Source organism: Morchella sextelata, assembly GCF_020137385.1.
Source record: "Morchella sextelata strain SCLS chromosome Unknown scls_12, whole genome shotgun sequence".
Classification (NCBI taxonomy): domain Eukaryota; kingdom Fungi; phylum Ascomycota; class Pezizomycetes; order Pezizales; family Morchellaceae; genus Morchella; species Morchella sextelata.
In genome coordinates, this window is record NW_025408627.1 from 1680000 (window position 1) to 1706180 (window position 26181).

Below are 26181 nucleotides of genomic sequence, written 5' to 3' on the forward strand. Positions count from 1 at the left end.
AAACGGAAACATGAAAACAGCAACAGAAAGATAAGGATGAGTAGTTGATCGGGAGAGGGAGAGAAAGAGACGAGACAGAAGCAGGCAAGGCATAAAGGAGAAGAAGACGGCAAGAAGGCAAGCATAAGAACCAGCAGAAACGACTCGCAAGAAAAGAGTTTAAAAAAGCCAGCAAATCCGGGAGAGAGAGAAAAAGAAAATCGTCATCATCCTGCAACGACCAACATCTAACTAGCTTTCCCCCTTCTTCCCCGGCTTCCCTACTAAAAACATATCCCCTCTATAAGACCCTTTTCCATCTCCCCATTTCGGCCCTGTCTCTCTCTCTCTTATAATCCTTTTTTATCTTCCCACAACGCCACCGCGCTGTGAGACGCCATCAAAGAGCCTCATGCGCCCCTTCATAACGCCCCCATCGCCGGAGATCTTCTCGCCAAACTCGGCGCCGACGCCCAGGATCCCGCCGGTCTGCATCTGCTGCGGAACCACCATGGGTCGCCGTTGCTGCTCCTCAACGAGTTTTTCGAGAGGCGCGCCTAGAACGTGGTAATTCTGCCACTCGATTGTGGGGCAGCGGTAGATCTCTTGCGGCTTTGGCAAGTCCTTTGTTGCTGCGAAGGCGGCGCGCTTTCCGTTACGCTTCCTGGTCGCTGATGTGGTACCGGAATTAGTAGACTTGGCGGATTTACCAGTGGATTCCTCGTCTGAAGACGAGGATGAGGATGTGGGGTGCCCAGCAGCGGCGAGCTCCTGGATATACTCGATGAATTCGACGGGCTTATCGAGCGCCTGCAGACGCAGCTCTTCGAGCGTCTGGATATCGTTGCGCGCGCGCTCGCGCTGTAGCATCAGCAGGCGGAGAGTGCTCCTGAGCGCGATGGAGTCCGTGTTTGTCGATGTTGCCGCAGCAGATGTAGACGCGGACGTGGACGCGGACGCGGACGACGCAGTAGGGGGGGTTGCCACAGGCGTTGTGGTCTGCGCTGTGGCTCGCGTTGGTGTGGCGCCGGCGCCGGCGCCGGCGATGTCGACATGATGAGGGCGTGAAGGCGCGAGTGGTGCATCGACAGGAGCCATGGGCGGCGATGGTGGAGGTCTTGGTGTCTGGGCTGGAGTGGACAGCGGAGAGTATGCGGGAGATGGGTCCAGGTCATCGGAATTGCTGGGTGGGGTGTGAGTCTGTAAGGCGGGGGGAGGGGGCGCGGGGGACGGGGGATGCATTGGTAGGGCTGGGGTTTGGAAGGTCCCTAGAAGATGTGAGGACGTCGCTGGAACCGCGGTAGCAGCGGTGTTAGATTTTTGTTGTTGTTGTTGTGGTTGTTGTTGTGGTTGCAGAGAGCTACATGGGCTAGGAGTAGTAGTAGTAGCAGGATGACCCGATGCAGTGGCGGCGGGGATGGTTGAGGTGGTAGAGTGCGAGGGCGGCATGGAGGGGTTTAGAAAAGTGCTTTTGGGAGGGCAGCAGTTGGGAGGGCGGCAGTTGGGAGGGCAGCAGTAGTTTTTAGTTGTTACTATGCGGGAGTGGTGTGGTTGTGGGGCCAGGTAGAGAGTGGTGGTGGTATGTAGTAGTGGTATGTAGGTGGTTGTAGTGGTAGGTGGTTGTAGTGGTAGTGGTAGTGGTAGTGGTAGTGGTGGGGACGGGCAGACTACGACCAGACAGGGTGACAGCGGAGGCGGAGGGAAGACAGCCGAAGGACAACCGAAAAGAAAACTTTAAAAAAACCAAGCAGGTTGCTGTAAGTACATGTAGTGGAGGGGTTAAGGGGGAGACAGACGGAGGAAAGGGGGGGGTACTTGGGCGGGGGGGGGAGGTTGTTGGTGGCAGAGGTGGGCAAAATATGTGGTAACTTACTATGCTGGTGTTAGAGGGGTCGTTGTGGAGGCGTTAACTCTGGTTGCAACAACCTGCTATGGTGGTTCAAGCAGCAGGAGGGGGCCCGCAAATGTGTTGAGCTGTCGTTCCCACCTCTTGGAATAAGGCTAGGTATGACGCGAGACGACTGCAAGATATTTCCTTGGCACGTGTCCCGAGCGTTTTTTCTTCCCTTTCCCGCAACAGGTTGTTGTCTGGTTGCGACAAGGGTTCGATTCGAGGTTCTGTCGATCGTCAAAAATTCTTTTTTCGACAAACAAAGCTATGTATGCACGGTCAGGTCGAAGTAGATACACGAGGACGTAATAGGTAGGGAGAGGAAGGGAAGGAAGAATAGAAGCACACATTTGATTCTTCGATCGCTACATGTAATTTCGGCTCCTCCTCCCCTCCCCCCCCCAAAAAAAAAAAAACATTTACTCTGCCCTTCGCCTCCCCCGGGAGGGTGGGAGACGTGAAACATGGAAGGTGTGGAAGGGAAGGAGAGGAGTGGGAATGGATGGGCTGATAACGCAGGTGTGGGTGAGAAGGGGAGCGGGAAAAAACAAAGTGTTTGTCTGTTTGGCTTACATCACCATTTATCATTCGGAGAGCGTTCTTAGATATTTAGTCAATGGGTATATATCATCATGGTGACACAACTTGCGGAATAGGTCCCAATCCAACCTCTCGGCTTTGTTTAATCGAATAAGGGGACTCATACTACAACTTGTTAATACTTGCATCAATGAACAGACCCTTTCTCTCCTCCGCGGCCGAGACGAGACTGTTCGATCGGTATTGACTAAAATCTCTGCTCTGGTGCGCGCGCCGCAAAGTGCAGAGACCACTCGATCGCCTGTGAAACATCCCTGTCACGAGATGCAGCTGATCTAACGCGATGAGGAATATCCTATTGCTCAACCCCATCCCTGCACCCCACGCGTTAGCACTTCGTGATGTTTTCCGCTTTCGATCTCGCCGCTGACCTTTTGGTCTGGCATTGGCATTTCCAACAGGCTGGTTTTAGAGGGGATTTTGCATTCCTTTTCTTTCCTATCTGGTTTACTTGTTTTTCTGTTTTCTTTTTTATCTGCATCGGAGCTGGAGATGGTAGATGAGTACAACGGGCGACGATAACCACATCATGAATCTCATTGAACTGTTACTGCTACAAACACTCATAAAACGGTTTGACTCATTTTCATCTCATCCTGCTCTCATTCTTCAGCATCATCACCTAGAGTACAACACCGATCGATAGATAACATTACCACTCTACATATATATCCAGAACCCAACTTTCCTTTCTATCGTTTCACCGCACACATACCGCACACACACCCAACAGCCCTACCTTTTTTTGTTTTTCGCTTTTTTGTTTCGCACGGGTTCCTGGTCCCTGGGAACACTGCTTTACCGGAAGCTTGCATCATATCTGCCGTGTTGGTTTTTCTTCTAAAGTTGGTATGGGCTCTTCTTTAGTACAAGCACCGTCATAGAGCTCCTGCCCCGTTCCCTTCTCTCCCCCCCCTTCCTTCCTTCTTAACCCCGCCCTCTGCCCTGCCAATACCATGCCTCTTTTACACAACTGCTGAATTAGTTACGCGACAATGCAGGGGGAAACGAATAGGAACCCGGATCCGTCCGCACGCCCTTTCCCTTCCCTCCTCCTCATCTCCTGGTTGTCTGAGAAACCACTTTACGCGCGGGCACGTGAATTGATTATCAATTTCGCGTGTGGTGGTGGTGAGTGGTGGTTGATAAAAAGTTTTTTTAAGTTTGTGCTGCGTGCGTTTTGAGGGCCACTCATTCTTGCTTGGATTAGCGAGTGTATGCTATACATATAGCAGAGCACAGACTTGACTTTGAGGAAGCTTGAGTGTGCACGTCTCTTTTCCCAAGTCTCACTCTGAGGCTCGCTTGTATATCTGTCTACTTATCTGTCTCTCCTCCCCCTCCACACCTCCAACTCACCCCTCCTCCTCCACCCCCCCCCCCCCCTCCCCCCTTGCCAAATCTCAACGACGGCCGGCAAGTCCTCATTCCCACTAGATACGAGCTCCTCCACACCCCCGCTATAACGGAGAATAATTGCACGCGTTAGCTTCGGACCCTGCTGGTATACTTGGCAACATCTTCGCTGCTCCTCCCGCGGCTGCCTAGTTATTGAGTTAGCTTCGTGGGAAGTAGAAAAGTACTCACCCACCCACACGCACACGCGTATTTTTTCCTTCCGCCCCCCGCCCGTGTGCTGGTTGCTTATTGTGCCTTGTTGATTCCTAGACTCGAGCCTGGACGTGTATGTGTAGAAGAAAGGAGGATCCTCAACAATCGCCACCAAGGAAGAAGAAGCTTTGAGTTGTGCACAACCTTTTTCTTTCTTTCCCTCCGAATTCTCGACGTTACTCTGCGCAACGCAATCCTTCTACGGGCTTCTCGGCGCGCTCCAAATCTTTATCCCATGTTTACGAGTTACACGGTGCCTTTCTTTTTGGTTCTGCGTTTTGGAATTCAGGCATTGAGCTTGTAGGGTGCAGTGTTGGTGGTCGTAAGTACATATTTATTCAATACATATTAGACTCAACCTCACTCACTAGGCTACACTACGCACGATAGACGATACACTACATACACGTCTTATACATACAATCTACATACCAAGGGGAGGCGGCTACACTCCCAATTCCTCTCCACATATCCTTCTGCCGTCATCGCCCACGCACAGCCTACCTTGCTATCATCGCTACTGCCTGATTATCGATTGTCGCGCCTCGTCTAGGTTATAAGCACAGTGTTTCCCAAATAATCTACGTACCCATCACAGAACTCTACATTATAAATAATAAACCCACTACATATACCAACATCAGCATGGAGGAGGAGGAAGCAACACAACAAGCAACCCAGCCGCTCCCCGGCCACGAAGGTGAGCCACCATCGAACGCAACTGATTACACTGGCGTTTTATGTCTCCTCCATCCGGCGTCTACCCAGGCATGTGCGGCTGTGGAACATCTATCACGTCAGCAACCCACACACGTGTTGAAAGTCCCAGGTGAGTTAAAGAAAAAAGGTGACGGCAGCGACACAGCAATACCAGAAGCGAACGGAGAGGACGAGGACGAGCCGGCTACGCAGCTAGCAACGCCCGGCCAGGTACAGAGTGATGTGGGACTAGATATTGCGCTACGGTTATCGCCGGGACCTAAGGATCCGACATTGGGATTTGTGTTTGGTAGAAATCCACATAGATGCGATATCGTGATTGGGGAGACGCAAATGTCACGGAGGATATCGAACACCCATTTCCGCATCTTTCAGAACCCGAAGGGCGTGCTGATGCTGGAGGATTTCTCGATGAATGGGACGTGGGTGGATGGGGTTAAGCTAGGTGGAAAGAATCCCCCTGACGGAGGGCATGGGAACGGCAACACACATGCATTATTTGCTGGGAGTATAATATATATGGCGCCAGGGGAAGAGATCATGAGATTTCTAGTTAAGATTCCGAGCCAATCCGGGAGCCGCATTTGTTCTGCGGGGGGAACGCCAGGCATCTCATTTGGTATTGATCCCGGCCCAGCTCCTTTGCCAACTACGCCGAGACTGCCCCATCTTCGTGGTAATAAAAAGTATCCACCGTCACCGGGCAACAATAAAAATCTCGCGGCCATTCGACGTGGAGGGGCGCCACTGCGAGATGACGAGAAGCATAGCTCAGTAGCCATCACGACCGATCCTGGATGGGATGGAGGTGGTACATACAAGATTATGGAAATCATTGGCGCCGGAGCATTTGCAACTGTAAAGAGGGCTGTCATCAAGAAGACTGGTGAAGTTTTCGCGGTCAAGATGATTCAGAAACGAGCTTTTGCAAACCAGGCTAACGGTGGGAAAACTTCCGGTATGAGGAAAGAAGTAGAGATCTTGCAGAAGTTGAACCACGTGAGCATTCATGCTGTTAAGATTATGTAGCGCCAATGCTGATTGTTTACTAGCCCAATATTGTCAGCTGCTCCGCTTGTTTTGAGGACCCAGCGCACATCTATATCGTCATGGAGTATGTAGGAGGGGGTGATCTTAACCAGTATCTCAAGAGGAATGAGTACATGCCGGAAGATATGGTCCAGGAGGTTTCGCGCCAAGTCCTGAATGGTATCAAGTACGTTCACTCGATGCGTATTTCACACCGAGATCTTAAGCCAGACAACATCCTCATAGCCTCCGAAGAGCCATTGATGATCAAGATTTCCGATTTCGGTCTTGCCAAAATGATTCAAAGTGAGGAAACATTCTTGAAAACCTTCTGTGGTACAATGCTCTACCTTGCGCCAGAGGTCTACCCCGGCTACGCAACAGCAATGGTGGTCGGCGGGGGCAGTTTCAAACGTAAACGAAATCCTAGGGAAGACGCCGGGCGCGAAGATGCTCTCGGCGCAAAAGGCAGAAGACGATACAGCGAGGCTGTCGACATGTGGAGTCTTGGCTGTGTCATCCATATGCTGTTAACCGGAAAACCAGCATTTGAAGGCAAGAACCAGGACGACATGCTGAAACTCATTTTGAGAGGCTTTAGGAATACCGCACATCTCGATAGGGTTCTGGGTCGGGGATGCGATGTTGTCAAGGATTTTTTAGGGAGGTTACTGCAGGTTGATCCCATTAACCGAATGATGGAGGCAGAGGCCTTGGATCATGAGTGGTTGAAGATGGGGAGCGATCGCTCATCATCCAGTATGGAGGAGGATCAAGAAGATGAAATATGCCACGAAGGTGATAGTGGGTATCACATGGTGGAGAAACAGCGTGAGGAATGGACTAAAATACCATCATTAATTCCAGGTAAATGGGTGGACTCTGTGGGAGTAGATGAGGATGCATCTGACGGAAAGAGTCCTCCCCCCAAGCCGGAAGACGATGCCCTCTCTGGTGCTGTTCGAAAAATGAGCTTTCAAGCAATGCACTCGCTGAGAAAGGACCAAGCGGATGATTCAATTGGTGGTTCTTTCCTCTCTGTAGATAATGCCGATGCCGAGTCTCAGGTTGGTAGTAGGATGTTTCACCCTCCTCCAGATATTTCTATTAGGGGATGCTCTAGTGAATCACCCGACGACAATGCTTCGATGTACTTGACCGCCTCCGTGGGACTTCCAAATAACAACGTGTCGACATCCGAAGAGGCACCGGCGGTGTATGATAGGCAGGCCGAGTTTGCTAGCCAAGCAGTACCAGGATCAGAAGTTCGCGCCGTGGAAGATTCCGTTGCCGGTACTGCAGCTTTGGTAGATAAGCTGAGAGTATATTCACCTGCCCTAGGAGAGCCAAGTCGAGGACCTAATGTACCGCAGCAGCAGCAGACAAACGGGCAAAGCCAGGTTCCTCCAGCGAAAAGTCCCGCCGCAGAGGCTTCCAACTTCTCGTCCTTCGATGACCCAGCCGTAGTCTATTCTACACCATATTCGTTATTGAGGGCTCCTGAGAGTTCTCAGGCACCACCATCATCTCAGAACACAGCTAATAATGAAAACCACCTTCCACTATCCCAGCCATGTAACCTTCCGCTATCACAACGAGATTACCCGCTATCTCAGCCAAACCCTCCATTCTCACAGCTAAATCACCCATTCTCCCAGCCAAACCTCCCGTTATCCCAGCCCAATCTCCCGCTGTCCCAGCCATGGAATGTCCAGCTGGAGCCAAAGAACTTTATCAAGCCTAAAATGTCGTGGGGAAAACTTGTGCCCATCGAAGGATCCGTCCCCTATAAAACCATATACCTGAACCGACAGACGATCCGCATCGGCCGCTCCTCGAGCTGCACCTACACCCACCCAGACCCGCGGATCTCCAAGACACACCTCGGACTGATGCTGGCCATACCAGGCGTGTCCTGCCAACCACCCGATGATAACAACTGGCGGCCGCAGACACATATGAAGGCTTGGATCAAGGTCTGGGGAACTAACGGATGCCGCCTCAACGGTAGGAAGAAGAGGACGAACGGTATCGCAAGGGTATATAATGGGGATGTAATCCACCTCTACTGGGATTCGAGTAGTAAAGATGATTTCCTCGCCTTTCGGTGCGAGTTCACAATCGGCAGCCACACGAGGTATGAGCCAGAGATAAGCGACGAAGACACGGGCGTCAGAGAGAAGGCGGCGGTAAATGCGGAACGCGGGAATCATATGGCTACCAGCATGGCCACTACTATGCCGATTGAGAGCTCATTTGAGGCGTGCCTTCAGCGGTCTAGCGAGCGGTCCAGCGAGGGGTCTAGTGAGCGATCTAGCGAGGATGTCGAGTGAAATAGGGTAGGAGTAGGTAGCGGCTATGGCCCGCTGTTATGAATAGTATGCATAGGCTGGGGATGATGTTTAGGGGGGCAAGGGAGGGTTTGATTTTCTTTTTTCCTTTGCGTTTTGCGAGGTTTATATTATTATTCTCTGTTGTTACGATACCTCCATTTTACTCTTTTCTGGTCTTCTTTTTTGTCCCTTATATTAACAAAACGATGCGGTGAAAGGTAGCAGCTTATATTTTCCGGTATGTACTACTACATGTACTGATACTATCATCTCTTCTTCTTTCTGCTTGCCCCGCTTTTCAGATTTTCTTTTCACAACTATTCTTATTGGGTTTCTCTTCTCCTTCGTTATACATATGCACAGCGGGGGTATCTCGTTCTGGAGTTTTTCTTCTTTCTCTGTACTCTAGATTGACTAAATCTATTGTTATGGCTGCCGGGGGTGGGGAGATAGGGATACGGTACAATAGTGAGGGTGGAGGCGGTGGTGGTGGTGGAGGGTATCTCGAGTCCAAAGAACGGAGGAAAAAAAGGAAAGGGTGATTGGATTTTTTGGTTCTGGATACCCATTTTGTTTCCCTTTATTTTCGTTTCTTTTTATTTTCCGTTGTATGTATCTTATCTTCCTCTACTTCTTGTTGTTGGTCGGCTTTTTCTGTATTGGGCCGGGATGGGGTAAAAAAATGCGTGAGGGATGAGATGGAATGAGCTCGAGTGAAATGAAATGAACGGGTTGGGTTTTTATGGGATTTGTCAGGTCAGTCAGTCAGTCAGCCAGATGATAGGAAAGGCGAAAAGGAATAAGATCGTGAGAATTATCATGAAAGTGTTTACCTTATTCAAAAGTTAAAATAAAAAGAAAAAAACAATGCGCCGTAAGGGACTCGAACCCTTCCCAGTTGCTATCTATTCTCATGGAAGGCAACTATGATACCCCTTCACCAACGGTGCTGTGATGGTTGCTGAAAAAATGAGTACCACGAAGATAAAAATTGATTTCTTGGCTTGGCTACATACTCTGCATGATGCAGGGATTGTTTTTATGCAGGCGCAAGTTAGAAACACAACGGCACTGCGAAGCCAAGCAACCTATGGGATGAATATTCTATGGGACCTCCAATCATGCCAAGATGTGGGTTTGTGATGCGGAGCTTGGCGTCGTGGTTGATCACAGATTGTCACTCGCGTCTTTTGTAAAAATTATATCTCGTTTTGACGCCTGCATAAGTACGTCATATTTATTCTTCACCGGCTGCAAGGCGTGGTTATGGACGGTTCCGGGCTGGAAAAAGACTTGGACCAGTTCAGTCTACATGTGTTTTATCCGGTACGGGGGCGGAGTACATGGACCGTGTAATATGCTGCACGAAGCTTTCTAATATCTCAAAGGAATGATTATTGGAAACGTGATTTAGCTCCAAGAGGAACACCGCTAAGCAATAAGAATAAAGCACTCATAAGTATTTAGATATATGCATCACCTCTGAGATATATATGTATGGTGGTTTTAAAGGTGGGGCTGCCCCTCTGCTTGCATCGATCAGTATCACTGGCAGAGGCCACGTTTCCGGTGCCAAATATATATACCATAGTGGCTTTCCTGTTAAGATCATCATGGCCCAAGAACACATAAACCTGCGCCTACAGCATATCGATATATTAGTTGCACAAGAATTCGTAGGACAAAGAGCATGCAGGAAAAAAAAAGCTCAAAAAGGAACCGCTTCTCTTACAGCAATCGCACTACAAATTGGTGTGATAACCACCTTCACTACCACAACATATCGTTGATCATGACTCATCTCATAAACCAAGCTAGACTACAATAAAGCTACATTAACAACCAACAATGATCCCACCCGGCTCCCCCGACGCAAACGCGTGCCATTGTTTGCAGGCAGTACAGGAATACATGTATTCATGCATACAACTTAGTGGCTAACCATACGATAAATAAGCCTATATTATATACCCATATAACTCTCGACACACTGGGTACCCCATGATGCATAATGAAAATAACATATGTCCTGCCTCGTAGGCTCGAGGGCCGGGTTCGACATGTGGTCGTGAAAGATCGACGAGTGATAGTTGATGATCCATTCCATAGACGCTTTGAGACTTGGTCCAAGGAACTGTAGTAGAAGGTTCTTGGTTGGTTTGTGCCTTATATCTTTCCACGAACTAGGCCGACCTTCCATAGCTGTGGGGGCTTCTAGTGGACAATAATAAATTTGATCTCCCATTCAACTTTGCCATCTGCTGGCACCAAATGCGAGGCCTGCACCATACCATAGCTGTCTTAACCATCAACAAGACTCAGAATGGTCGATAAATACACATCGCTACGGCCAACCCAGATAGCTCTAGCTGGCTCTAACTACATAGCTCATGCTCAAGGAAAAATTCATAACTTTCATTTCCTCAAACAATACAAAACAGTGCAAAGCAAGGAACCCTTCACTCCAGTCCCCATCTATTCCACAACCACACAGACACACCCATCATAGAAAGAAAAAAAAAATATTCAAGAAGGTCCCCGCGCACCACTGGCAAAATCACGCCGCTCCCCTATTTTTCCACTCCCCCACCAACCGGCCGGCCTCTCCTCCTCCATTCTATTTTACTCCGATGCGTTCAACATTACTAAGTCAAAAAAGAAAAAAGAAAAAACGAAAATTACAATTGGTATCAATCTTTTGCGCACAAACTAGCCCCGCTCCTAGCCGAAGCTTTTCCTCCACCAGCCGCTATTCAGCTTCTCGCTGAGCTGCCTGTAGTGCGTCATCTCGCCCCAGCAGTCCCGCCCCCACTCGCATCCTGCCATGTTGACGACAAAGTCGCGGTCTTTCTCGTCGTAGAAAATGCGCGGGTCATTGGGGGTGTCTGCGCATGCACCTGGAGGGAAAGAGTTGATCATTCGCTGCGGGATGAAGGCTGTTCCAGTACGGATCCAGGGCTGATTGGTGTACAAGTACTCCTGCCGGAAATGTTAGCATCTCTGTCGCCATATCTATTAGTCAGTTAATGACCATGGGGGCGGCATACCAGAGCGTCTTGTTCTTTGTGTTCCCACTCCATGTGCTTCTGCTCATAGCCAACCGGGTCCCACCATATATCGAGTAGGCGCTCACTCCACTCGCTTCGTTTGATGAGAAAGCTACCTAGGTTGAAGCCACCACAGTCCTGTGGGACAATGAGATTGATGCTCTCAGCTTTGTCGTCGCCAACCGGACTGAGGGCGGCCTCATCGAGGTAGAAGAATTCTTCCTTGGACGGTGGGTGAGTGATCTTGAGAGGGTTGTAGACATTGATATCCCGGTAGGTGACGTTCTGCATGTGCTTGAAGATATGCGAGTGTAGTGAGATTGAGGGCTCCATGATGAACGTGTGGAGATCCATCCACCAGAACCTATTCATTACAGGAATATTAAAATACATTCTTCTGAGCGGTTGAATAGGCGGGAAAAGGGCGGGGGGGAACTCACCACTCAGCCTTAGGATACTGCCTCATCGTCTGCTTGATGACATCGACCTTCTCCCAACTCTCTCTCCATTCATGCGCATACCTCTTTTTTGTGCTCATGTCCTTGATCTCCAAGTGGTATCCCCAGCGCTCCGCATACGCCTTCTTGTTCGCAATGGAGTCCCTCTCTACCGCCCACTCCTTTGCGCCCTTCCACGTCATCACTCCACCGCCCTGATTGGCTGCTAAAATGATAACAACCTTACTGCCTCCTGAAACATTGCGGATTTTGCTGCTAACTGGGTTGTGGTGCACATACGTAAACACGAACAATACTACCGCCACAAGCAGCAGTATCACAGTCGTGCCTCTCGACCGTCGCAGAAACAATCCCCGCGCCCGTCCAAAAGCGCCAGACGAATACCGGTGAGGCGTAGAAGGCGTTGCCGAGAAGGCCGGCGAGACTGGCGAGTACGTAGGCAGCGATGTCGACAGTTTCCGCAGATGCTTCCCCAGGAACTTGCGTGCGCCGAACGAAGGATACCCATTCGCCGCCCCATTAACCCCTATACCCCCGCCGTTTATTCTGCTATTGTTGTTACCGTTGCTGTTGCCCCACGAAGGCGAATTCCCACGCGGGGAAGGCGAGTGTGCTCTCGACGTTGACATTCCCGGCGTTGGTGACCGGGAGCCGGGGAAGTAGCTTCCACCGCCTCTTTCAGAGGAGTCCCCCATAAGGGGTGTATGAGGAATTGGCGGGAGTGTGGAGTGATGCGTGGATAAGGAATTGTTTATTGAGACTGATGATGAAGAGTTGACGCCGATACTTTCGAGGTTTGGAGGGCCGGTGCTGCTTCCGACGGTGGAGCGCCGACGTGGTCTGTTGGTGGGTGCCACGGTGGGTGGTTGGGGGGGTGGACTGGGGGGTAGGTGCTATTGTATGTATGTAGGCTTTGTTTGAGAAACTTCTCTAGCACTACGAACTATGCTAGCTGGCAACAACCAAGAATTTTTTTTTTTCCTTTCGAGGGGGGGGGGAAAAGATATGGAGCCAAGAAAGGGTGAGGTTGTTAAACTTTTGATAGAAGGGGGCGAGACCGGAATGTAATGTAGAATGGCTTCACCGCTGATACTGACGTTTCTGCCGGTGTAAGGAGGAGCTTGATATCGACTCGACTCTCCTGGCTGTTGGTATGCAGTGCTACCAAATGACGGGTACTTGCTTGAATGCTTGATCGCAATAGGTATTATGTAGTACGCAGAGTATGTAGTTCACAAGTAGAGTAGATAATAACGGTAATGAACAGAAGAAACGAATGTGATGGAATGTGATGATGATGATGATCCTCCTCGACGAAGCAAAGCAAAGACAAAGCAGGAGAAGAGGGGAAAACAGTACAATTAAGATTCGAAGGGGAGGAGTAAGTACGAGCACTGACAGAGGAGGCAACTAGTTAGGTTATGTAAGAAAAGAACCAAGTGCAAATAATCTCACTCCCTTGGACCATGAGGGTGGGAGGGAAGACATCAGATATTTCTTCTTTGATCTCTTGGCCTCCGTTGTTCCTTCCTGCACTGGGAATGGGAATAGACCTAGGAAACCGAAATGAGGATTACGGGCTCAAGCTGCCCTTATCGAGTGCGAGATCTACGTAACGAGTGCTTTTCCAGGCACATAACCGCAGTGAGAAACTACACTTTGGAAGGACGGAATCGAAAATCGTCTATCTGTCCTCGAGTAGTACGTACGCACTCCCAGATCACCCAACCTATTAACTAACCCCAATAGAATGCAATTGCTAAGGAAGGACTCCAATAAACAACCCAAGGTAAGAACATATCCCGATGCATTGGCTAGATCTAGGTATCCAACTTTTCACTCTCACTCCCACTCTGGTTTGCACCCCCTTTGAGCCCTTTCAATCAATCAAAGTAAATTCCCGTTTCACACCTTCTCCAGGGCCCAGGGAGGGACCTGACAGGGCCGTTTCGCAAACAACGCTTGTTTGCATGCGGCTAGCCAGTTCCCGGAACAACCCCCCCCCCCCCCCCCCCCCTTACCCTTCTTCGCTTTCCCTCCCTCCTTTTTTGCCTTCTTTTTTTTGATGAGATCTGATCTTGCAGCGGCTCCTGGAAAACTTGGGGGAGGAGGAGAAGGAGCTGAAAGACCTAACCCTAGCTATCTACCTTTCAGCCTCAGTTTGACCCCAGCGCCGCCACGTTTTTTCAGCCCATCCTTCTTCCTCTGCTTCCTCTCCTTCCATCGCTTACTCCACTCCACTCCACTCCACTCTACTGACCTTAGTGTGGCACCGCTATTATTAGAAGCTCGCCCAATTTCCAGGTTTCCCAAAACCAAATACGAGACCCTTTCTAAACCATCCCATCCCATTCCCACGGGCTACAACCCGACCACCGCTGTCAAATGTCGGGGGGTTCAAAGGGCCTCGGAAAAAGCTTAAGATGCCCCATGGGAACTATTTATACCCAAAGATGTATCGGTAGAGTGGGATCCGGAGGTCGCGGTTTGGCTGCAGCTTGATTACATTGGCCTCGGCAGATGCTGCTAAGCGAGCGAGGGAAGGGAAGATAGGGAATTTCTCGATAGAAGATTCCTTTCCTTCCTTCCCTTCCCCTTCGTATTCAACCCCGCCTTCCTTCTGTAGCGGTTTTCGGCATCAAGTGCGGGCTCCCAGCTAGCTAACAGAAAAAAGGAGGGTACTGGAGCTTTCGTTCCGTGGCAATCGGCAAATAGACTTTACTTTTGGGAATTTGCAAATTGTGGATAAGCGGATTCAGTGATTACCGGCAGTTTGTACCGGACGGTGGTAATGACGTGCAAAAAAGTAAAAAAAAAGAAAGAAAAAAAGGAATACGGGAGTCCAAGTGGTTAAGGTTAACGACCCATCGGATTTGGCATACCATACCACTCACTCACGAACGCTCACTCGGTCACGAGAAGTCAATCTTATGCTATAATTATAATTTCATATAATCAGAAATAATTTACGCTATTATTATTATTGGCAATGACGGGGGTTGTGCCGGTTTATTGTAGCCCAGCAGGATAAATTGACAGCAATTTACAGATATATAGCCAAGCTTTTGGAAAGTTAGAAGCTGGCTAACGACTGCTAATACAAAAAGGGGGTATTCATAATAAGACCCATGAGTATTAGGTTTAATCCACGGATACGGCATCATCATATAATATCGTATTACTACACTGAATATCGTATTCTTACACTGTCAATTATATGGCTCTTTCTTATGAAGTAATTATAGGAGATCGCAATCTTCATGAGCGACGGCGCACTTGAGCTTTGAATATCTGCCCTAAAGAAACACCCAGTAGCTAGTAAAGGCAATACTGAGGTATATAAAGATGGCTTGGATATCTCTCCGGCCCACAGTCTACTGATATATGCGCAACGTCCTGTTGAAAGGAGATGATCGGTAGAGCGAAACATACCTCACGCCGTGTCGACAATATAATAGACTCTTTCTGCCCGAACTTCTAGGATTTATAAGATATGTTCTGTTAGAGCAACTATGCCCATATGTCTTCGGGCACAAATTATATCTCCTGCCTGGGTCTGGATTCTAGTCTCTATGAGTCCGTACTAATTTCCTATCTTTTCACCACGCTCACAGGCCTGGTGCAGAGGGGTTAGAATGCAAATTTGGGTCAGATTGTATATACTTACATGCATATACGCGTTTTCTAATGCAACTATTAATTAAAAGCAAGTTAACAAAGATTTGTCTCCTTCATTAGCAATTCATCATTTCAGAGATCCTCTTGTTGATCCACTCTTTCAGTATGCTATTACTCAGGATTTCAATCTCCACTTTGACATTCAGCACCAACATTTTCTGAATCTCACTCCTACACCGCACGCCGTCAACCAAAACCACCCATAGCTCCTATAAGCAAAGGATGGAACTCACCTCCACTCCGGCACCCTCTCCATCCACTCCCTCCCCAGCATCTTCACCGCCTTCCTCCTATCCCTCTCCGTCAGCACCATAACCCCCTCCACCTCCCCCTCAGCACTCCTAATAACCTCCTCAAGGTCACCAGTCTTAACCCCCAACCACTCAACCCTCTCCACCGCCAACCTATGGCTCTCATGCGCCAGCGCAATACTACCAAACTTATACGTGGCCATGATCTCAATCCCATACGGGTCCATATCCACCACCGCAAACACCGGCAACGCCCCCGACAACTCCTTCACTAGCTCCCGCGTCGCAACATCCGGATACCCCTTCCCCGTCACTATAATCCCCTTCCCTCCCAATGCGTCCCCGCTACAAAGCGTACGGAACACTGCATCCTTCTCGACAATCAGCACATACTCCACGCCCCTGCCAACGACAACCTCGCCCGTCTCGCCCGGCACGATGATGCCCCCGCCGGGTGCACTGTAGGTGCGGCCGTTCGCGGTGAAGTCGCCGTGGGCGAGGCCCTTGGCGCTGGCGACGATGCCGAGCGCGTGGCGGGGGACGCGGAACGTGGCGGTCAGGTCGTCGATGATGCGGTCGACGGCGGCCTGGGTGCGGAAGAGGGTGGGGTGCTGGTAGAAGATGTCGCGTTTTGTGGTGGGGGGCTGGTGCGTGGTGAGGGTGGTGTGGATGATGGTGAGGATCTTGAGGATGGAGGTGAAGCGGTGGGCGGAGGTGGGGAAGGAGATTGCGGTGGTGGTGGTGGGGGTGATGCTGGTGGTGGGATGGCGGGGCCGGGGGGCGAGGAGGAGGGTGAGTGGATGTGGGCCGGTGGGAGAGGAGAGGGTCGTGGTGAGGGAGTGGAAGATGGACTCGATTTGGTGCAGGAGGTGGGTGCGAGTGATGGATTGTGCAGTGGGGGGTTCGGTGGCTTCTGTGCTTGTGCTGTCGGTGGCTGTGCTGCTATTGGTAGCTGTGCTAGCAGTGGGCTCTGTGGTATCTGTGTCTGCAGTATCGGAGTCTTCTAGTTTGCGTCTCTTTGTGGGTGGATAGTCCGAATCGGAGTGGTCCTGCATGACTTATCACTCGTCGCGACTGGTGAGATGTGGTGATTGGGTTATATATATGTCGTGATCAATGGCACTGACGATGAGATTTCTGAGCTGTCTGAAAAACACATAGTTTGGCTGGAAAGCCATAAACCCTCATCGCGGGTATGTAAGGTCCCAGATAACTGCATGTATGGGTGCCGGTCACGGCGAGTACTCTACGTCAGTCATGGAGGCATCCTCTGCCGACCCTGCAGCTGGAAGATTTTACCGAGTCCTGGACCTTATTTTTCACTAAACCGTCCAGAATAATAAGATGTTGGCAAGGCTGTCCTCATGCAGGAAAGTCATTTCGAATACTTAAAAAGAAAGTAACCTGGAGATTCTTCATGTTGGTCTGAATATTCCAGAGGAATTGTTTGTAGTATATTCGACTCGTTTGGGAGACTCGAGAACGCGAGTTATCGCGACTGGTGGCAACATATATGCCGTACCAAATATCGAGAAAGCTTGTTGCAATAAGTGATAACTTATTTGGACATCTATTAATTAATCTATTACTCTTCCTGGCTAAGAGCGGGCACACATATTTTAAAATACTCAAAAACATAGTATAATTCATATAGTTACGCTACGTCTCCAGGGGAAAACCTCAATTCCCAAATCCCCACAGTCCGAGTGACAAGCACCGCACGCGGAGCTGTGGCGCAAGCTCCACCCAAGCCACCGCACACCTCCACCACTCCACACACACACACCCCTCCACCAACGCCCACCGTGTCCCATCCCCGCGTCCCCAGGCCCGGCCACCCTACCCCACCACGCTCCCCCAACACCACAATGGCCCACTATACCCCCGCATCGCTCGAATCCCTCCTCAAGAACCTCACCCTAACCGACGACGAGGCAGACCACGAGGAGATCCTCCGCCACTGTGACGGCCTGCTCAGCACCAGCAAGGCCCATCCTCGCGCACTGCACACGAAGATCGTCGCCCTGCTCAGCCTCGACCGCTACGACGATGCGATAAAGGTCATTGAGTCTGCGGACGGCCAGGCGGTGGCGGAGACGGCTACCCTCGAGAGGGCGTATTGTCTGTATAAGCTTGGTCGGCTGCAGGAGGCCGAGGAGGCCGCGAGGAAGGCTGCAGACGGCGGGGATAGGAATAAGAGAGGGCTAAGACATGTTGAGGCTCAAGCTGTTAGTCTCTTCCTCCCCACATTGGGTGCGGGGAAGGTGTGGGTGAGCTGACTGGGTGCGTAGGCGTATAGATCGGAGAGGTTTGTGCATGCGGCGAAGATATACAAGGAGCTGGCGGATGGGATGACGCAGGTCGATAATGAGGATTATGACCTGAGTGTGAATACTACTGCGGCGGATGCGCAGATTATTTGGGCGGGACAGGGCCATTTGGTCAAGAGTACGAAGCCTAATAGAGGCGCTTTGGATGCATTTGAGACGGCGTTCAATTCTGCGTGCATCAGTCTTGCGAGGGGAGAGTATGGGCAAGCTTTGGTATTGCTGAAAAGATCAAAGGGTATGTTGTATTCAAGTATGACGCAATTGAGAATTGTATTGACTAGGGTAATCATAGATCTTTGCAATGCTCTTGAAGACTTGTCGGACGAGGAAAAGAAACTGGAATTGACCCCAATCATTGCCCAAGAAGTATGCGCTCTCATCAACCTTGGACGAATCGAGGACGCAATGGCCCGCTCCCAAGAGCTTGGAGTTTCTACGTGAGTTTTTACACATAATACCGGTGCCCCACAAAGCTAAGCTCCTCCAATAGCCTTACAGACACAGCCCTAAAGCTCATCGCAACTTACAACGAGATCGCCGCAACCTCCCGTCTGCCCGACTACAACCCCCACAAATCCATCATCGCTGCAGAGACTGCCACCGCATCAGCAAAGACCACGACCGCCCGCCCATTCCTCTTCCAAGCCCGCGCGATTGAGCGAAACGACGCCGTGATCGACTTCCAAGTCGGCAAGCACTCCTCCGTCAAGGCGAAGGCTGCAAAAATCACACAGACCTACCCCAACGATCCAGCAAATGGCGTGATCAGTGCAGCTGCACACGCCGGGAATGTCAAGGGCAAAACGGCAGAGAACAAAGTCGAGGCTTTGTGGACGGCAAATCCAAAAGATATAGGGCTGGCCTTGACACTGGTCCAGCTCAGAATAAGATCCAAAAATATCACTGGTGCAATCCAGACAATGGATAAGCTTCTTTCCGCGCTGGGACCAGAACAGCGGTACCAGCCTGGATTGGTCGGGCTCTTGGTAGCACTGTACCAATCACAGGCCCGAAAGAAGGATGTGAAGGACCTACTATCACAAGCCAGCGACTTCTGGAAGAACACAGATACCCCCGTAAGTACATCCCCTAACCATGGAATATATCATTCTAACAAACCGCAGAACCCCACAATCCTCCAAGCCTCCGGCAAAGCGCAGCTCGACTCGGACGACTCCGCCGACCTCCGCGCAGCCGGCGAACTCTTCACCTCCCTCCTCTCCGCCGATCCCACGAACAAGTTCGCGACCGCCGGTCTGGTCGCCTCATACGCCACCATCGACCCCTCGCAGATCACACCCGCCCACATCTCCAAGCTGACGCCCGTGCAGACACTCATCTCCGACATTGATGCGGCGGCCCTTGAGTCGCTCGGCGTCGCGCAGCAGAGCAGGAAGCGCTCCGCGGAGGAGGACGCGGGCCCGAAGGTAAAGCCGAAGAAGGTCAAGAAGAAGAAGACGAGACTGCCGAAGGATGTAGAGCCGGGAAAGGCGGCGGATCCGGAGAGGTGGCTGCCGGAGAGGGATAGGAGTACGTATAGGCCGAAGGGCAGGAAGGATAAGAAGAAGGCGGCTGGGGCGACGCAGGGTGGGCCGACGGCGGCGGGTGAGAGCTCGGAGGTGCTGGGTGGGGAGTTGTTGAAGAAGGCCGGTGGGGGGCCGGGTGGGGGGGCGAACAAGAAGAAGAAGAAGAAGGGGGGGAAGTGGTAAGGGATTTGCTGCTTGTGTGTTTGGGGGGCGGGGGCGGGGGGCTTTGTGGTTTTGTGGTTTTGTTGTAAAAAATAAAGAGCTCCATTTAGTAGAATGTAGTCTACAGCCTGTCAATGTTTATTGTGTTTTCATTGGGCTGTGAACGTTTATTGTGTTCCTATCAAGATTGAAGATTTCTAGAAGTACATGCAGCGAAATGCAGTTAAAAGCTAAGATATGTTAAACTACAGTACTAAGTAGACTCTCTTTATAGTGATACTGCATAGTTATACTCTTGTTATAATGAACGCAATTGGCGGTCCCGAAATACTGTTTTACCTATCCCTCCTTACTTGTAATGATACTCGCCTTACAAGGATACTGATTTCCTGTCCCGACCGTATCCTTATATCGATCTAGAGTTGACTGCAGAGTAAACCTTCTAGAACATGCCCAGTAGCATATGTACCAGACTGACTATATATAAAAGAAGATAGGTCATTAATCTTATTCTTCATTGATTCCGGGCTCCATTGGTGACTGGGAAGGTTTTCTCTTGGGGCTTTTTTAATGGTCCGCCAGAGTTACATATAGAGAAATGTCTCACTCGGAAATCGGAATCACGAACACTTTTGCAGAGTGGCTGTACCTAGCTAGCATGTTCAGTGACAAATACTGCCAGCCAAAAAAGCAAGACGTCGACGTGAAGCAACAAAGCAAGCAAGTCAAGTAACGGCCGGCCACCACACGCACCGCACCCACAAGTACAACCGTTTCATCGCACATACACATCAACACCTCTACTCCAGATCAGAGTTTCACATATACACCACGCGTATGCCATGCCCTGCCCTGCCCTACCTACACCACCTCCACCCACCATAGAGTGAGTAGGTAGAGCATGTAGACAGCCCTGTTTGAGCGCTGCAGATAGATGAAACCAACCACGCTTGGCATTGGCACCCAATCGGCTGTGGCCAATCAGCGTGCGTCATACGTTGTCACTCGCACTGCCTCTGCGGCGGTTTGGGTTCGCGCTTGGAGGGATATGGGGTATGGGTACGTAGTAGGGTGATGCTTGTACTATATGGGGAGTGGTTCTAGCTAGATAGGTGGGTGTAGAGGTGCGGCGTAGTACGCGCCCTGGGGTGTGGTGTTTTTTTTTTGGGGGGGGGGGGGGCTATTTAGCCATGGATCACTCGAAAGACAAATCTTGGACCAGAGCACGGGGATCGTCGGCTGGGTATGTAGTTGGAGAGAGAGCTCACGTCAGCTATATGTAGTTAGGCCTTGATCTTGTTCTTAATGGGGAAAAATGGGAAATTTAGTAGAGGAAAGATTCTGATTTTGGAAATGAGACAGGCGCTTGATGTGGATTTGTTCTGCTTAGCCGCAGAGGTGCAGCGCCGGTAGTGGTATTCATGGAAGAGTAGAAATGCCTTTGGACGCACGCCTGCGGTGCAGTGAGGTGCGGAATGTGGATTTGAGACCTTTTAACGGCTTTTTTTTTTTTGCATTGCCGTGGGTCTGGAGGGGAGGTAGGTAGGCGGGCAGGCAGCAAAGATCTAGAGGCACTATTTGTAGCGTGAGAACTTACATGATGTACATGTAGTTGGTTTAGTAGGCGGCTTGGATGTATGTGAATGTAGGTAGGAAAGCTACAGGAATTACGCGCTCTGTGAGTATTCTATAGTAGGGATTTTTCGGAGGCTGACTGGCTGGCTACAGTATGTAGCGGTGAGTGGTGTTTTTGAGATATTGTCTTGTTGTCAATTCCGTAGAGTAGACTTCCCTGATCGAGGAGTCCCGAAGGTTCCGCATCCATACCGTATATACATGCTCTCGAGGAGAAGATTTTTCTTCATGGTGGGTCTGAAACACATGATTGTGTAATTAACAGGCCGGATGACAGTTTCTCTCGTCCTGCGTACCTACATAGGCGAGCTCTTGGCCAGCCTGTGGTGTGTGTGCAGAGTGCTGTGTGATGTCTGTGGTGTATGTCTGTGGTTGTGTCTGGTTTGGGTGTGTTGCTAAAAAGAAAGGCTGGTCCGTGAGATGCCTGTCCTGTTACACATGCTGCGAGCTTAAAAAACCTAAAATCGACTGACTGGCGGCTGAAATAGAGCAGCTACCTCTGTCTGGGTCAGTCTCTTGTCTCTCTTTTTCCCTCTCTGCTCTAACTACTCTCACACACATCATCAACCTCCCCTCCCTCCCAGGATAGGTTGTGCCATTTCAGACCCAATATCCGCTCGCATTGGTTTATTTCGGTGCCTTAATACATCATCCCAGAGAAGCAGCAGCAGCAGCAGCAGAATCAGTCATTCGGAACACTGCTACATACAGAACGTTGGATGCTGGCCAATCATCCCCTTGCCCCTGAAACGCTGTCCAGCGCTTAAACATGAGTGCACCCCTCTCCCCCCGGTTCGAGTTGTCGCTGCAGGGGGCGACCTAGCCGATATGGGAGGGGACGGGGGGTGCAAGTCGACTCTTGTACTCGTATCTTCCTGACGTTTGTAAAAGGAACCACTATTGCATACCATACAAATACGCGCCAAGTCCACAATTTAGTATGGTATGCAATAGCGGTTCCTTTTACAAACGTCAGGAAAATACGAGTAGTTACAGCGCGCAGCATGCAAGCAAGCAGCTATGGCGAACGACCTGGGTTACACAACCGCCATCAAAGTCGGAGGGAACGAAATGTCTAAGACTGAGAGAAAGCAAAGTCTCAGTGAGTGCGACCTATGGCAATCAGCGGACGCATGCGGAACTGTAACGTATCCAATCCCTTAGACGCCTGAGAAACCATCCTTGCTGTGGCAAGGTGTTGAGGAGGCGGGGAGAGTGCAACTGCTATTAAGATACGCCCTCTGGCCCTCTGTCGAGGTGGTGGTTTTGTTTTTGCCTTACACTTTTATGGTCTTATTTCGATATCTCTCCCTCTCCCTCCCCTCCTCCCCCTCCTCCCTTTGTCGTTGACGACAGCAACGACTGGTTATTCGTTTCTTTTCTTTTTCTTTTTTTTGGGGGGTTTTCAGCTGTTTTCAAGTCTCAGGTAGACCATATTATCACTTCTATTAGGTCTTTGCGCTTTTACTTTTTATTATTAGATAGACCTGGTTGTCTTTTCTCTGTTCTCTATTTTTTTTTTTTTTTTTCAGAAGAAATCTCTTCAGTTCTATACTTTGGGAGTTATTTCGATAAAAAAAATACTAGATACACTAATTAGAAAAGTCCTCAAAAACAACCACTTTAAACAATGTCACCCCCATTCCTTACCCTGGACCCCCGGACATCTCCCCTCCACCTTTCACCGCATCTCTCTCCAGAGTCTCCAAACAACAGCGACAGCGACTATACCGATAGCGTCTCCCCGCTGACGCCCTCCCCCGTCGGCCAGAACCAGCCATACCGCCTCTCCGGCTTCACCGCCTTCAACTTCAACTTCACCCCGGCCTCACCCGCGGGCGCCGAGGCACACCCGGCAAACGCCTCAACCGCTAGCCTAGTGCCTCCAATCCCACCGCGTGCGTCGCCGCCACCACCGCTAATAATACCCCAACAGGCCGCACCGGCAATAGTGCAGTCCAACGCACTCCCGGGAGGCGTGCACAGAGAGGCACACACAGATATTGTAGCGAATGAGCCCGCACCACCGCCATATGAGCGTTACAACCGCCGCTCCATGCCAATTGGCGGTGTCCGCGCAAGCAGAGCTAGTATCGCCGCCCACCAGCTCCCGACGGACCTCTCTATCCCCGCGGCCGCCCACTCCCGCGGACAGCACCCGCAGCGATTCGTCTCGAATGCTAATGTGCCAAGACGCTTCAGTGGGCAGAGACAGGTATACCCACTGGCCCTCAGCGGGGACCTCGCCCGCGGCCAGAGCCAGAGCCAGCGGAAGGCGTCGTGGAGGATATTTGGTGCTGAGGAGTCCCTCGGCGGAGGCGAGAAGAGACGCAAAATATCAAAAAACACCAAATGGATCATTGGCATAATCGGTGCGACGGTCCTGATCTCGATCATTGTCCTCGGCGTCCTCTTTGGGACAATGAAGAACTCCAATACTGCCAATAAGGCGGCAGAGTCATCCGTGCCGCCGTTCGATGTAACGGCCTTCCCCGTGCTGCCCACGGGCGTGGTTGTGATATCACCGCAGGGCCCGGCAGAGACGCCGTCAACGACATGTGTGCAGCCACGAACGCTGTGGAGCTGTGCGCTCCCGACTGACTCAAAGTTCCCGAGTAACAGCTCGGGGCTGCCAGAGTTCATCTTCACGATTGCGCTGCGAAACAGCACAAACAGCAAGATGGGCACCTGGGCGCCTGTTCCAGCGCTCGTGCCAAACGACACTGACTATGCCGCAGTGGCCGGCGAGGACGGCATCGTGGCCGATAACAAGGTCGGGGAGCTAACTCAGTTCTATCTGTCCATGCAGACGGATGAGAGCAAGCCCATCACCATTGCCTCAACCTCAACATCATCCTCCTCCGAAGATTCCTCAAATAACGAGAAGCGCCAGGCGCCCAGCTCGGCAACTGCGCAGATGCTCCCGGCCATCCTCCGCAACCAACAGCTCCGCCTCTTTGACCGCGGTCTCGATACTGAGCACTACGGCTTCTTTGTCCACTACAAGAAGACCATCAACGTCCTCGCCGCAACGCCCGCGGAGGTCACGGATTTCACTAAGGCGTCTGACGACCCGAGCGGTGTTGGTGCGGGGATCAGCGGCGCGAAGCAGGTCACGTGGGAGAACACGAGGTTGAGGGTTGTCATCTGGACGAAGCAGAGGACGAGCGGGCTCAAGGATCTGATTGGAGAGCAGGGACTGAGGTACCCGACTACTCCGAGGAGCACGGATACGTTTTTCCCGTATGCGGTGAGCGTGTTTGAGGATAGGATGGGCGAGAAGGGGCCGGTCTATTACATGCAGGAGGGGGGTGAGCTGAAGAATACTGTTCAGGAGGAGGAGACGGATCCGAGGGGGTGCTTCTGTGAGTGGAGGAATTGGCAGGATGCGAACTGAGTGGTGGTCATGAGATGAGGTTATGATGGACATGGGGTATGGTGTTTCTTTTGTTGGATGGGCCCTGGTGGTCGGTTTGTATAAAAGTTTTTTTTCTCTTTTCTTTTGTTTTTGGGCTTTTACTAGCGGTATGAAATAACGGACGCTCTTTTGGACATTTTGGGTTTTCTTTTTGTTTCTTCCTTTTGTTTTTGGGTTTGGACTTTCGGGCGTTTTTTGAGTAGCTTTTGGTTTTTTTTTTCGTCTTTCGTCTCTTTTGTTTTTTTATGGGCTGGGCCGGGACTATTATTATTACATACAGATATTGGGGGGGGGGGGGGGGCGGGCTTAATGGGAAAACTAAATTGTCGATGGAGATGACAGAAAAAACAGTAACTACTATAACTATACTCTAATAATGAACAGCTAACTACCTTAATACATGCATACACTGTTGCGCTTAAAACTATACTACTGTGTTGTTCTCTCAAGGGATGAAGTGAGTACAGTGATAAAACAAAGGATACATTGGTACTCTAGTTAAGTTGAAAGAAATGGAACAAAAAATATGATAGTAGTGTACGGTGGTACGGTATCCTTCATGCCTCTCTTAAGATCCTATCTGGCTTCATAAAATGCCGCAGCCGTAAAGCAACGATCTGAGGCCATCTTCTTCGTGCTGTAGTATCCGAGATAGATGGATAGAGAGAGATCCAGCCCGATCGTGTGATCGTGGGCTAGAATCTGCTGGATACGAGCCGGTCCTTCCAGTCGTGGTGCTGACTCGTCTCGTAGAATATGACATAAGACCGCGGTAGCAGGAGTCGAGAGAGAAAGTGTTCAAGATATCGAACATAACTGGGCGAGGGAGGTCGACCGGGTAGGATATTGTTAGACCCCGTTCCTTTTTTTCCCCCCCCTCTTTCTGACTTATATTGGGCACTATGGGGCAGGAATGATCTTGGGAGCTCGTCTGGCTTGGACTTGAATCGTGGGTTGTGGATCGATATATCGAGGCGTTCTTGAAATGTGCTCGGCCTAATGGGTGGGTTTGGAGTCGGATTCGGGATTGTTTGATAGGTTTGAATATGTTTTTGGAGGTGAACGCCGGGACTGATCATGCATACATGTATATGAGGGTATTGAAAGTACTAATTGGTTGGGATGAGACATCATGATCCGAGAGAGCTGGATCGATCGGGGGGGGGGGGGGGGGGTGCGTATGAGGATGAGGATGGGGAAAGGGACTCAATTCGGAAGAGGGTGGTATTTTGCAATTAATTGGAGAGTCGGGGAAGGATATTTATGTGGCTCTTTCGTGACTGTTTGCTTCGATCTCGAGTGCTGTTTCTACAAAGTTCTGTTTGCTTCCTCCTAGCACTGTCTCTACCCGGAGTACTCGGGTATAGGATTAAGGACCGGAAAATGCAGTTTCTAAGGACAAGTGTCATTTGCATTCATACAATCTTGAGAAATCAACTATCTCCGCTAGGAAGAGTAAATGGTATGTCCAGTGCAGAGAAAAGGCGTGTACCTGCACTACCCGTCAGGTTTG

At 50.5% G+C, this 26181-nt stretch overlaps 6 protein-coding genes across 6 annotated transcripts; 3 read left to right on the forward strand and 3 right to left on the reverse strand.

The window, feature by feature from the left end:
• Window positions 1-342: 342 nt before the first annotated feature.
• Window positions 343-1428, reverse strand: H6S33_002336 (uncharacterized protein; the record flags this gene model as incomplete). Its single annotated transcript, XM_044833713.1, has 1 exon — window positions 343-1428. One exon carries the CDS (start codon window positions 1426-1428, stop codon window positions 343-345), a length of 1086 nt encoding a protein of 361 aa, XP_044693479.1.
• A 3298-nt stretch (window positions 1429-4726) lies between these two features.
• On the forward strand, window positions 4727-8163 carry H6S33_002337 (uncharacterized protein; the record flags this gene model as incomplete). Its single annotated transcript, XM_044833714.1, has 6 exons — window positions 4727-4877; window positions 4929-5800; window positions 5854-7152; window positions 7204-7316; window positions 7363-7405; window positions 7510-8163. The coding sequence occupies 6 exons, from the start codon at window positions 4727-4729 to the stop codon at window positions 8161-8163; spliced, it is 3132 nt and encodes a 1043-aa protein (XP_044693480.1).
• A 2721-nt stretch (window positions 8164-10884) lies between these two features.
• Window positions 10885-12363, reverse strand: H6S33_002338 (uncharacterized protein; the record flags this gene model as incomplete). Its single annotated transcript, XM_044833715.1, has 3 exons — window positions 10885-11142; window positions 11211-11574; window positions 11651-12363. 3 exons carry the CDS (start codon window positions 12361-12363, stop codon window positions 10885-10887), a joined length of 1335 nt encoding a protein of 444 aa, XP_044693481.1.
• Window positions 12364-15402: 3039 nt separating this feature from the next.
• H6S33_002339 (uncharacterized protein) lies at window positions 15403-16652 on the reverse strand (the record flags this gene model as incomplete). The annotated part of the gene is made up of 2 exons (XM_044833716.1): window positions 15403-15517; window positions 15580-16652. 2 exons carry the CDS (start codon window positions 16650-16652, stop codon window positions 15403-15405), a joined length of 1188 nt encoding a protein of 395 aa, XP_044693482.1.
• Window positions 16653-17465: 813 nt separating this feature from the next.
• Window positions 17466-19636, forward strand: H6S33_002340 (uncharacterized protein; the record flags this gene model as incomplete). Its single annotated transcript, XM_044833717.1, has 5 exons — window positions 17466-17825; window positions 17889-18162; window positions 18220-18364; window positions 18418-19003; window positions 19052-19636. The coding sequence occupies 5 exons, from the start codon at window positions 17466-17468 to the stop codon at window positions 19634-19636; spliced, it is 1950 nt and encodes a 649-aa protein (XP_044693483.1).
• A 3244-nt stretch (window positions 19637-22880) lies between these two features.
• On the forward strand, window positions 22881-24647 carry H6S33_002341 (uncharacterized protein; the record flags this gene model as incomplete). The annotated part of the gene is made up of 1 exon (XM_044833718.1): window positions 22881-24647. One exon carries the CDS (start codon window positions 22881-22883, stop codon window positions 24645-24647), a length of 1767 nt encoding a protein of 588 aa, XP_044693484.1.
• Window positions 24648-26181: the final 1534 nt, after the last annotated feature.